Here is a 13,724-nt window from a genome sequence, read left to right as displayed (position 1 = left end):
CTGCAGTTCAAGGGCTAGGGTCAGGATCAAATTCACCACAATGGCAAGACTTAGCCTTGTGTAAACCAATTACAGGGCAGCCAAAATTTGGAATGGGAAGTCAGGCTGCAGAGAAGCATACTGGTTCCGAATGCTGAAGTACGCTATTTTAGTCACCATGAGACCCAGCAACATTTTGTTTTCTGCCTATGGCTGTTTCTGAAACACTTAGACGTACAACAAAGTACCTCTTTTACTAATATTTTTACAGGGGGAAAACAATTTTCCCAGGCCCCACTATTTTCTGAAGGGCAAATTAAATTTTCTCTGTAAAAATCTTTTTTATTCTTATAGTGTATAAATCTGAAAATAACCTAAGTAGGCACTATGACAAAGACATTAGGATTCATGTATCACACATACATGCAAGAAAATCATGGCAGGCTTTGCTAATGAATAATAATAGTCTCGACAGAGTTACAAAGGCTTTTCATTTCATGTTTATCATCAGTGCTTTGATACAGAACATTCTATAATGATTACTGACATGTCGATACCAATGGATATTTTTCAAACATCAAGAGCCAATATTTTTTGGTAAATACTGATTTTTACCAAACAAAAGAACTAAACATAAGTTTTAGGAGATGATTAATACCATCAGCGTAATTCACACAAATTATAAAAATGACAACACTTAAAATCATGCACATTATTTCATCATTTCATAAAACTTTTAAAACTTCTACAAACTTTCCCAATGTAAAAAGATTCCTCGAAAATGTCATAGTAACATTAAGCTACAAAAGTCACTCTGGAAATGTAGGGAGTTATTTTTCCAATTTTAGCTCTAAGAATTTTTTAAAATTTGTTAAAAAATATATAGTGAGGAGTGTGTTGAGAGAGGTGGAGAAATAGGAACTTCCAGTTGATGGATTCAACAAATCTGAAAATACTTCAGTAATACAGAGGAAAAACTTCAAGAGCTAGAATATATTATAAATAAAAAAAGTCTTTTAGCCAGATGAATAGATGAGCAGCTCTTTCATCAACTGCACCCACAGGTGAGAGGTCTTCTTGAAGGATGGTTGTTTATAGAATCTTCTGTAAGATAGAGTTGGCTACATCCAGTGATTCATCTTTTACTAGAACAATATCATAAGAGTCCATGTACTTTTCTAAAAGCTCATCCACCTAATCAACAATCCAAAAAAAATCACAAAAATTAATATGCAGGGAGGAGAAGTAAATAATCTCAGTATAAATTTCACTATTACATCAATCTTTTGGGTAAAATGTAGTAACTTAATTTGTTTTCATAAAAGCTTTGATATGAAGAAATACTTAAAAAAATTTTAATTCATTGATATAGAAAGTTTCCATACAGTGGTTTTTCTTCCAAAATGATTTCTCTCTAGCCCAATGGTTCTCAACTGGGGAGAGAGTGCCCAAGGAATATTTGGCAATATCTAGAGACATTTTTTGGAAAAGGCAATGGCACCCCACTCCAGTACTCTTGGCCTGGAAAATCCCATGGACGGAGGAGCCTGGTAGGCTGCAGTCCAGGGGGTCGCAAAGAGCTCGAACATGACTGAGCGACTTCACTTTCACTTTTCACTTCCATGCATTGGAGGAGGGAATGGCAACCCACTCCAGTGTTCTTGCCTGGAGAATCCCAGCCTGGTGGGCTGCCATCTATGGGATCACACAGAGTCGGACATGACTGAAGCGACTTAGCAGCAGCAGAGACATTTTTTATTCTCCTGGTTAGGGAATGATACCAGTTTCCAGTGGGGAAAGGCCAGAGATGCCTCACTGAGAAGGTATATTCTCCCTCCCCACCAAGACCTACAGAATGCATATGTGCATGTCAAGTCCTTTAATCATCATCAAAGTAAAGGGGTAAAGAGCAACTGAAATGTCCTTAAGATAACTACTTTCTCAGGTACCTGTGCTAACAACTTTCTACAAGCTTCATCCTAAAGTTTTTTTCCTTAGAATTAAATGACAGATCTGCATACTTACTCTATCATTTAGATACCCAATTTTCAGGATGTGTTCCACGTTGGCTACTCCATCTGCCATTTTTAAGTCCCCTTGGGAGTCTCCCAGGAGAATTATGTTGCTATTGTTTTTTAGTTGATTGAAATATTCTGTATTCTTCAAGGAACCATCATGTTTGTTAAACACATGAATTAGTTCTCCTTTAAATCCTTTGAGCAGCCCCTGTTAAAAATAAAAATCCTTTGAAAGAATAGCTTCTGCAAGTTCTACTTTTTGTATTTTCACATTCATGATAGGTAAGAAGGGCTCTGAGAAGTTAGTGACTTTCTAGAGACCACTTTAAATGTTAAACACAATGTGCCCAAAACCCAGTTTTTACTTTTCATTTGTTTCCTACCCAAACAGTTTCATTTTAAGTTTATCATAATATATTGTCTTTCTTAGAACTCATTCAATAACATCAGTTCTAATTCACTTTTTCTCTATCTATAGATATTAAATGTTCAGAATTGCTGCATTAAATTTAAAGTTTTACTGCTTATTAGATTGCAGCTTCAGGAACAAAGTTTAAGAAGGGTATATTACTTTTAAAATATGGACACAGACATACCCATGGAGAGATAAGTCCCATAGAAGGCCCACCAACTTGGCCTAATTTAACGAATATATAATATACTAAAGAGTAAATTAAAATGTATTTATGTGATTAAAATATTTTCTGATATTAAAATTATGAAGAATGATTTTATATTCTTACATTGTCATCAAAATCCATGAAGTTGGACACTACTTTGACATTTGGGTAATATACACCAGCTTGACGGATAACCTCCTCCAGCACATCACCGATACCAGCCGAAAATATGAACACAGGAATACCGTATTGTTGTAGCTTATCAAAGAAATTCTCATATCCTTCCCTGTAAGATGGAGGTGGGAACTGAGTGTTAAAGAGCAAGATATATCTCCTTTTCACCTAGACGTTAAAAAAGTGAAATAGTTCTACTTGGTTCTATGGCTCATTTATATTCTCATTTCAAAATACTACCCAAGAGGGCTGTTATTGATGTCTATGATGATACTAATACAAGTTTTTCAATCTGGTTAAGTTTTTATCCTACTTTCAATAAATTCTAAGTACAAATTAGATGATTTTAGACTTACTTGGAATATGGACATAAATCTACAGTTCACTGTGTATACCATTTAACAGCAAATAGATGAACCACACCTTGAAAAACCCACAAACGGTGAGCTAGAAGACCTCCTGCTTGTCATCTTGTTCATCTATTCCCTATTATAGGAAAAGCAGAGTGGCAGGAACTCAGCTGTATTCTCTTTACTTCTGGCATCTCTCTTACCTAAGATCTGGCAGCTACAGGTAATGTCTTGATCTTAAAATCAAAACTTATTTCACTTTTAATGGACTATAGAATTAAGCTGCCTACAAAGGAATACTTACTAGCTGTCCTCACACTCTTTATGACAATTTAATGCTTTTCTCCTTAGAAGCAGATCACCTTAAAAATGTAGTATCATCAAAAAAAAGAGAAAAAAATAGCATCATCATATTTGCCTATCGAGTTTAAAAATTTTAAGAGGTGGTAAAGAGTACTGAAATTAGCTTAAAAATGAAATTCATGATTACAAATGTTTTTATTATCTGCTAAAATAGTTTTCAAGGGAGTCTGAGAATTCAGAAAACAGATCATGTAACAGAAGCAATTATAAGCTTAAAATCCTTTTCAAGTTGATTTATAAACTTTCCTTTCATAATCATGTCTTTCAGAAGTATTTTGCTAAAATATTTCAAAAATGATTTTGGTTTTATAAATATTTTAGTCTTGAAATTATCTGTTATTCTAAACTCCTTATCTCACCAAGTGGCATATTTTGGATATGTTTTTATATATAACATTGTTATAGATTATCTTAATTAAAAAACACACATGAATAAATATATGACAATAGTTCAAGTCTGTAGACAATTAACAACAAAACATCTGAGAAACTTACTTGAGCATAATATCAGATTCTTCCACAATTTCTTTAAGTTTGGCTTTTGGTAAAGCCTGTTCAACAAGCAAACTATGTGATTTAGTATACCTGGAAAGTATAAAGAGAATGTCAAATTATCAAAGAAAAGGAGAATATCAATTAAGGCAAATTAAGACTATTATCAGATCATCAAAAAAGCAAGAGAGTTTCAGAAAAACATCTATTTCTGCTTTATTGACTATGCCAAAGCCTTTGACTGTGTGGATCACAATAAACTGTGGAAAATTCTGAGAGACATGGGAATACCAGACCACCTGACCTGCCTCTTGAAAACCTATATGCAGGTCAGGAAGCAACAGTTAGAAATGAACATGGAACAACAGACTGGTTCCAAATAGGAAAAGGAGTACGTCAAGGCTGTATACTGTCACCCTGCTTATTTAACTTCTATGCAGAGTACATCATGAGAAATGCTGGACTGGAAGAAGCACAAGTTGGAATCAAGATTGCCAGGAGAAATATCAGATATGCAGATGATACCACCCTTATAACAGAAAGAGCCTCTTGATGAAAGTGAAAGAGGAGAGTGAAAAAGTTGGCTTAAAGCTCAACATTCAGAAAACTTCTGGTCCCATCACTTCATGGGAAATAGATGGGGAAACAGTGGAAACAGTGGCTGACTTTATTTTGGGGGGCTCCAAAATCACTGCAGATGGTGATTGCAGCCATGAAATTAAAAGACGCTTACTCCTTGGGAGGAAAGTTATGACCAACCTAGACAGCATATTAAAAAGCAGAGACATTACTTTGTCAACAAATGTCCATCTAGTCAAGTCTATGGTTTTTCCAGTAGTCATGTATGGATGTGAAAGTTGGACTATAAGGAAAGCTGAGCGCCGAAAAATTGATGCTTTTAAACTGTGGTGTTGGAGAAGACTCCTGAGAGTCCTTTGGACTGCAAGGAGATCCAACCAGTACATCCTAAAGGAGATCAGTCCTGGGTGTTCACTGGAAGGACTGATGTTAAAGCTGAAACTCCATTACTTTGGCCACCTGATATGAAGAGCTGATTCATTTGAAAAAACCCTGATGCTGGGAAGGGTTGAGGGCAGGAGAAGGGGACGACAGAGGATGAGATGGTTGAATGGCATCACCGACTTGATGGACATGAGTTTGGGTAAACTCCAGGAGTTGGTGATGGACAGGGAGGCCTGGCATGCTTTGGTTCATGGGGTTGCAGAGTCGGACACGACTGAGCGACTGAACTGAACTGAACTGAAGACTATTATCTTTATTAAAAATGTTCTTCTGCATGAGAAAATAAGTACTTCATTCATTGTAATTTTGAATTTAAATTTTAGAGATTTAAGTTCATCACTAATGAATATATACCCCATGTGTCTCAAAATGTGATATGCATGTTCTTATCATATTTCCCAGTTCTCAAACTGGTTTAGTTTTAATATGTTAATTAGATAATGAAAGGATACTAGTTGTAAATCTTCTTTAGTCTACAGAGAACTGAATTGAAGCTAGGAAGGCATAATCATTTCTCTGACGGCAGTAAGAATGAATAGCAAATGAATGAAAAAATAGCATTTTTTCCCACCTGTTTGTGATCTAAATTTTCATGAGTAGCCTAAATTGCCTAGTGAGAAAGAGAAAATTCTTGCTATGGAAAGTTTTACATATAGGTGCTCTGTAATTACATAAAACCACCTATAATTACAGCATCTCAGTATAATAAGCCTTCAGAAGCTCTCTAGCTGATATCTAAAAATCCATCTATAATATTCCCAGGTGACCCTCTTCTCTGCATCAGCTCCCATCTTTTTAGCGAGCTCATTCTCCCAAGGAAGCTTATACCATTGCTAGGAAAGTCTAATTGCTGAACAGTCCTTTCTTTCATCATGTTGAAATAAGTTGGTATAAGCCTTCCAAGGCTAGATTCAATTCTTTTTGTGGACAGGCAAGTAAAGTAAGTCTAATCTCTTTTCAGTGCTTCATACCATAGACACTGATTAAGTGTGCAAGGTATTCAGGTTAGGTAATGAGATTATGAAGACCAGTAACATCATTCCTGTTCTCTTAAGACTCCAAAACCATAAGTTGCCTCTCAAATCAAAGCATCATCTCTATTCCTTGAAATCTTCCTCAAATGGGGTGGCTTAGTGGACTCCTATGACACAGACTAAGTTTGTCAACATTTCTTTTAATAGCATTCTCCCTGGACTCAATACAATGCTTTCGCTGTGATTTGCTTGGAATGCTGCAATTTCAATTAATACGACCAACATCAGAGGCACATTTCTCAGTAACTATGTCACCTGCTGGCTCCAACTGAGTTCAGAGTTAACTTGAATCTTAATTCTTTTTCTTTGCACATTCAGCCACATATACTTAAAAAAATCATTTTTAATTTAATGCTTGAGGATATGATTTTAAATTTATTCCCACTGATCTTCATCTTAAAACAAATTCTAGATTGCTGTAGTGATTAGAGAATCAGAGTTCATGCTGTCATATTTAATCACTGCTCTAACTCACTGGCTAATTTATGAATCTATGTACAGTACAGGGGAAAAATAAATCATTACTTGTAACTGTAATGCTATTTTATATTTTTAACCCTCCCATCACCCAATGCACACTTACCATTCTACTATATAAGGGTACTTCTCTTCTATAGTAAGAACAGGATCAACTTCAATAGCATAATATTTTTCCTTAAGTTGCAGTAACTAGAAATAAGTAAATAATTTAATCATTAAGATTACAGAGTTGTCATTAAGCTGCTTAGTCTAATAGAAAACAAAACAATGTAAACAAGTGTTTTCCGCACACTGCTTTCTATGGTGAAGATCATGCCTAGCCAATGCATATATCCACTGAAGTGATCTCTGTTGATCTTTCAGTTCAGTTCAGTCGCTCAGTCGTGTCCAACTCTTTGCGACCCCATGAATCCTTAGTTTACATGTAACTAAATGGCAACCCACTCCAGTACTCTTGCCTGGAAAATCCTACGGACAGAGGAGCGTGGTAGGCTACAGTCCATGGGGTCGGAAAGAGTCGGACATGACTGAGCAACTTCACTTTCACTTTCAAACCATATCTACAAGAAGTTACCTTACTTTCAGGTCAGTAATTCAGTGACCTGAAATAATCAAATTATCACTACAAAAAAATATTTTTTTCTCCTATGAAGGTATAAATTTGATTCATATTTGGAGTCTTATTTGTTAAAACAGACATAGGTAGATACCTACTCAAGGAAAACAGAGAATGAGGCAGTTTCCTATCAATTTAAGGGAACAAAATACATAAAACCACAGTACTTTTTTCTTTTTTTGCTTGCAGGGCTTGTGGATCTTAGTTCCCCGACCAGGGACTAAAGCTGTGCTCCTTCCATTGGAAGCACAGAATCCTAATCATTGGACCACCAGGGAATTTCCATCACAATATTTTTGTTTTAATTCTCCAGTTAATGTAAGGAATCAGACTATTTTGGTAATCAGTTTAAAAGTTTCTCATGAAAGTTTTATTATTAAAAAGTTATTATTAAATTTTTTTTTATTAAAATAAGTTGGGAGCATATAATCCATACAGTAAGCCTAAGATCTATTGAGTGTTTACTCTGTGCCAGACATGGCTATAAGAACTTTTGCATCTATTCTTACTTGTGTAAATGAACCTGAAAAAATTCTCAGAGAAAAGGGTAATGATGTCTTTGAGTAACCCTGGATTACAGTTAGTCTTTACCTTTTCTCGACATTCATCTGTGATTAGCTTACAGTTGTCAATGACATCTAAGGAAAGAAAGCAAACTAGGCATTAAAAAAATACTCTGAACTATATGCAATATCCAGGGATAAACCATAATGGAAAACAACTAAAAAGAATATATATATGTGTATAACTGAGTACTTTGCTGTAGAGAAGTAATTAACATAACACTGTAAATCAACTGTACTTCAATTAAAAGATAAAAAAAGAAAAGAAATACTCTGATTGATGCTACCAGTAATATAAATAACTTACTATTGTTGACTTAAATGTCAGGTCAAGAAGCATGATCATTACAACTTCTGGTCTTAGTGTTATAATCCACATGGCATTCCTAGAAAATCTAATGATTTTAAAATCTAAAGCTTAGATCTAAAGCTTTTTCCCGACATTTGGGATTACTTAGTTAGAAATTTTCCAGAGAAAAATTATTGGGCCAAAGGGTGTAATTTTTAGTGGTTTTTAAAATAAATTTATCAATGATTTCTCAAATTACACATGTTCCAACAGTAAGTAAGAGAGGGCTAATATCTCTGGTTGCAGGTGAAGGAGTATTATTTTAAAAATTCACTTCCAAGCATGGAAAACAAAAAAGGTATATTATTCCAGCAATACATTTTAAGTTGCTATTTATTTAGTAACTCACTCTTTAACTTATCAATGACACAAAAATTTAGTAACATTCCTAGAAAACATAAAGTATTTGATAAATCTGTTTCTTTAGGCTACTTCAAAGTTTAAATTCATTTAAATATTTCCTGAATAAGTAGACCACATTTGGAGAGAAAATTTCAGAAGTCTTCATTCCTCTTGCAACCAAAACTGTACAGGAAAATAGCCATTTATGTAACATGGGGAAGACAAATCCTCAAAATATAATAAAAAAAGAAGGCCCCTCTCACTTTCAATGTCCATAAAGAAGAAAAAATCACAAGCAATCTCAGATAACACAGGTTAAAAAAAGGAACTTAATGATTACTTTTGTGAATCTATTTATGAATGCCACACTTACTATGACATGATGGGCATCTTTTCCCTTTGTAGGAAAATCGACTCAGTGTCATATCAAAGTCTGTTATTATCTATAAGAAAAGGGGAAAAGGCATTATGAAATCACAGCCACCAAGGCCAGACACTTAATGCACATTTTCTAGACGAATGAGACTCCTCCAGAGTGTTCTGTCCCTGCCCTCCACTGGAGGTTATTCTGTCTACACTGAGTTTTCTAAAGTAGTTCATACGTCAAGTCTTGAGAATTTCCTTAACTACATGGTGAAGTTACCTTAAGTAACTTACCTTAAGAAATTACCTTAAGTACCCCAGCACAGTCACCAAATAAAATCTGACTAATCAGTATAGGAATTTGAAACTGCAGGTAATATAGTTACTATTTCCGATAGCAATAAAACATTGCATAATTTCAACCTACTTGGTCAATGTACAAAAGTGCAGTGGAAATTATGCCATGCTTCTAGTTATTGAAACTGTACATTCTTGATTTAATTTGTCTATTTAAATAAACTAAACCAATGAATGAATGAATGATACACAGCAGTAGTTTACCAGCTCTTGAAACTTAGAAGACTGGGCTAAATATTTTTTTCAGAAATGTTTAAAAGAAGGAACAAGTTTTTAGTGAATATCCAAATTATTTAACTTACATGTAAAACATTCCTTTAAAAAAAGAATTAGAAAAATTAGCTCTCTCCTAATAGTTACACATTACTTTGACTACTATGATTATATTAAAAGAATACCTTGAAACTGTCCACATTTTAAAGATTATTCATATTGTTAATAAGATTATTCATATCATTAATCAATTTACTTAAGATGGTTTAATACTTAATGCATAGCACTAGTTAGCTGAGCACTTAATATTAAAGAAAAACAAATTATTTCAAGGTTATTAACTTTTGTTTGTTTCCAGCGGGGTATTCTGCATATTTTAGACCAATTCCAGATACATCTCTTAGATTTTACATTCCAAAAGGACAGGGAAAGCTTGTCTATCTAAGCTTTCTTTATTCAGATTGTAGCAAGACATAAAATCAATGAGTCTGCTTGAACAGGAAAAATAGAGGTTTAATGCCAAAGGCTTCTAGATAATGATTCACCTGAAGTTTAGCAGCTCCTCCTTTGATAAGACCACAGATAATTTCTTCTACTCTTGTAGGGTTCTTGATGTGAACTGAACTTTTCTGAATTTCCGGCATCTAAGAATCAAATAAATGAATTAACTATTTTAAATTTCTTTTTCCCCAGGTTTCTTTGATACCAAGCAGAATAATATAAAAAGCTTATATTATTTAAAGATATAAAAGTGTTGAGGGATTATTTTAAAAAAGCAAACCACCATAACAAATTGCCATTTATCTAGCCAAAAAATTTTAAAGCACATCAGTTATTTCCATCTAGAAGATTAAGACAAAACTACATTTGAAATACATTATCAGAAAATGCAATTTTTCTAATTATAAAAGTCATGCATGTTCACAACAGAAAAAACAGAAGTATAAAAAAGAAAAATTGCCTGTAATTCTACTCCCCAAAGCTAAACAAGTAAGCATTTTAATGTTTTCCATTGTTTTCATTTCTATGATTGCAACATGCATGTATATGCACATAGTTTATCTCATTCACATTATATACTTTTGCATCTGGCTTTCTGAAATTAATATCAATGTATTTAATTTGAAAGACTGCTTCAAGATCTTTACTCCTTTATTGTACTATACCCCCCAAAACTTCATTGTTCTTGACATAAATTTTACAATGGATTTATTCCAAATTAAGAATTACTACTAAATATTAGACCACCTGGGCTGAGGCTGCTACTTAGGCTGGTTTATGCAGGCTTTAGTTTTGCTCAACAGTTTAACATTATGTATATAGATTATTTTTTCTACCATGTCACAGAGAGAATGAAACTGATCAGAGTAAAATTAGTACCAGCATGGTGCTCTTATAGCACAAAAAGACTGGGGAGAGGAAACTCTGAATCATTTAATAGTCAGCTCCAAGTATAAAAAGACAATAACTGAACCTCAAATTAAGATTCTACAGTGGCTTGTATCCAGTAAACTTAATTTTATATTCTATTATTAAATGTGTGCTATTTCCAATATTAACATATTTTATGTGTGTTATGGACAGTTATGAAAAATTCCCCAGGCCTTGTATCTCTGCTATAAGAGAATCTGACCAGGTAAATCTATTAGGTTCCATGATGTCCCTACATAATGGACAAAATCAGAAAATCAGAAAAAAGTTAACATGTCTTCCTGAGATTGGAGGATGAATACAGAAGTAGACAGAAAACAGAAGTAGGAACATTAAATTTTTCTTCATGAATGAAAGACCTGAATTTATAATACACTTAATTTCAAAAAGCCATATTTAAATAGGGTAGGAGGGTAACCTGCAATACAATTAACCTCCATACAGTGATCCTTTTAACTTAAATGGACTTTAAAGTGTTTCAAAAGAATAAAGGTTATTTAAAGCATCTAAATAAATGCAAGGAGATCAAACCAGTCAATCCTAAAGGAAATCTGTCCTGAATATTCATTGGAAGGACTGATGCTGACGCTGAAACTCCAAAATTTTGGCCACCGGATGTGAAAAACTGACTCCTTGGAAAATACCCTGACCCTGGGAAAGACTGAAGGCAGGAGGAGAAGGGGACAACAGAGGATGAAATGGTTAGACGGCATCACCGACTCGATGGACATGAGTCTGAGCAAGCTCCAGGAGTTGGTGATGGACAGGGAAGCCTGGTGTGCTTCAGTCCATGGGGTTGCAAACAGTAGGACACGACTGAGCGACTGAACTGATCTGAAATAAATCACTATTTATTCTATTGTGATTTTTTTAAACAGATGAGAAAAATCAATAGGCACTTGCTCCTATATTCCTTTTTTTTCATTCATTAACACCCATTCGTTTTATAAATACTTACCATGTGTCTACTTTGTGTCAGACATAAGAAACTAGGGATATGATACTCATACTGTTTTCCTGTTGGATTTTAGGAATTACTGCTGTCACTTCTGATCCTCCCTTACAAACACCTTAGCGAGTAAATTGATCCCCTAATCAAATTCTGCTCTTACAGCTGCCTTAACTGGAAGATGCATAATAAACAGCATATGCTTTATTCAGTAACTAACCCATTACTGAAAGCAACAGAGGGTTATATGTCACTTACTCTGTTTTCACCAAAAAAATGAGAAATTTTGTTTCAGTGTGTCCATACTAAGGAAGATGTCCTGCCTCAAGCAAATCACATCGTACAATACATTTGATTCTAAAAAGCCATATTTAAACAGGACTTCTAATTAGGCTGGTTTCTACTAGGCTATCAACTATTAGATTGGTTTATTTTACAGTGAAAATAAAGAGAACCAGTGGCTAGAGGAGTTCATATGCCTGCTTCTGCACAACATATAACCATTCATTTTCAGATTAATGAGTAGTGAATACCCAAACAGTACCACAGTGAAATAAGAGTGATGAAGACAGATGAAAGGGCAGCTGTTGTTTCCAGAGAACACAGAGGGTGGAGGACACAGGTGTAAGAAATAGAAAAATTATGTTTGCCTTGGATTATACAGTAAAACACCATATCTCCCCTTTTCCCAGTACACATATAATATTACTGAAGTATATGATGAATACGTCTCAAAAACTTGAGACATTAGACATTTTACTCAAATATTTTAGATTACAGCCTAAGAAATAGAATTTACCGTATGAAATGTATCAATGAATATCAGAACATTATGAAGCAGACTACAGGAGTATGCACTTAATCATATGTCACATATTTCTCAAATCCCTCCCTTATAGTCCTCTTGGACACAATACACCCACCTGTTTGGTGGCACATAAAATAATGATACTTGAAATTTGAAGGGCAAGTTATTTTAAATTGTTTGAAAACTTCCCAGTTTGATTATAATACAATGCTATGAAAAATAAATAAGGGACTCAAAATTTCCATCATTTATGAGCAAAAGAAAACAAATTCATTCTATAAGGTCATAATGTAAAATGCTGGTGAAGGAGCAAAGCTTTCCTGACAAGAATCAGGCTATTCTGGCTGATGAGAGCCTAACTGAATCAATGCTAAAGATAACGAAGGAAAACCTAAAATATACTTATTCTGGCTAATCTTAAATATACTGTCCTTGTACAGATGAAATGAACGCCTAATCATTAGTCTACTTCCATATTCAGAAGGCATGATTTCTAAAGAAATTGATATCAAAGTTATACAGTTTTGTTCACAGTATTTGTGAACAAATAATGTGATTATTTGGTACTATCTTGTGGCTACACTGAGACAATATACTGCCTGGTAGTCACAAAACTGTCCTAATGATGTCTACCTGTGTATTTCTAAACATAGCTCACATAAAAATGAGTTTGAATTACTTAAGAATCTCTGTCTGATGCTCGCAGTGAAAATATTTTTCCGTTGTTTTCCAATGGTCAAATATGGTACAAACAGAAGTCTTTATTACGGGTACAAAGGAGTGGGCAGTACAATTTTTGTGTGATGACATAAAAAGTATATATTTTTAAAGCCACCTATGAAGACTGGTACATTTATTCACTCATGCACCTAGATGATTCTTGCTTTATTTTGAAGATTAAGCACTGCAAAATTTGACTGATAGCCGTCTCTCCTGCCTACCACATATCTGGCCTGTCTCCACATTAAAGTAGTGTAGGCCAAATTCTTTCCTTCATTTACCATATATAGTCATTAAGTGTAAGGCACTCTGTTAAGCATCCCTGTAAGAGATACAGAAGTTTGAGTAAGATATACATCGTATACTCAAATTCATCTTCTCTAACATGGATTATAATACAAATAATCCAAATAATAAAAACATTGTCAAGATGTCCATATACAATACAAGAGAAAAAGAAGAAACTAAGATTACTTCTGC

The 13,724-nt window shown here is 34.3% G+C and overlaps 1 protein-coding gene across 5 annotated transcripts in view; it reads right to left on the bottom strand.

The window, feature by feature from the left end:
- Positions 1-505: 505 nt before the first annotated feature.
- NT5C3A (5'-nucleotidase, cytosolic IIIA) overlaps positions 506-13,724 on the bottom strand; it is a 41,630-nt gene continuing 28,411 nt past the window's right edge. For 2 of the 5 annotated variants that reach the window (XM_068972733.1, XM_068972734.1), the window contains 8 exons: positions 9,882-9,980; positions 8,777-8,846; positions 7,741-7,787; positions 6,637-6,722; positions 4,000-4,089; positions 2,741-2,903; positions 2,005-2,205; positions 506-1,173 (listed from right to left, as the gene is read on the bottom strand). In XM_068972733.1, coding sequence (XP_068828834.1) covers positions 1,072-1,173; positions 2,005-2,205; positions 2,741-2,903; positions 4,000-4,089; positions 6,637-6,722; positions 7,741-7,787; positions 8,777-8,846; positions 9,882-9,980 — 858 coding nt within the window. In that variant the 3' untranslated portion in view covers positions 506-1,071. The remainder of the gene's footprint in view (positions 1,174-2,004; positions 2,206-2,740; positions 2,904-3,999; positions 4,090-6,636; positions 6,723-7,740; positions 7,788-8,776; positions 8,847-9,881; positions 9,981-13,724) is intronic. The other 3 variants (XM_068972735.1, XM_068972736.1, XM_068972737.1) reach the window with 2 other exon arrangements.

The sequence above is a fragment of the Capricornis sumatraensis genome, chromosome 5 (genome assembly GCF_032405125.1).
Source record: "Capricornis sumatraensis isolate serow.1 chromosome 5, serow.2, whole genome shotgun sequence".
NCBI lineage: Eukaryota > Metazoa > Chordata > Mammalia > Artiodactyla > Bovidae > Capricornis > Capricornis sumatraensis.
This window is presented reverse-complemented; position numbering and strand designations above follow the sequence as displayed.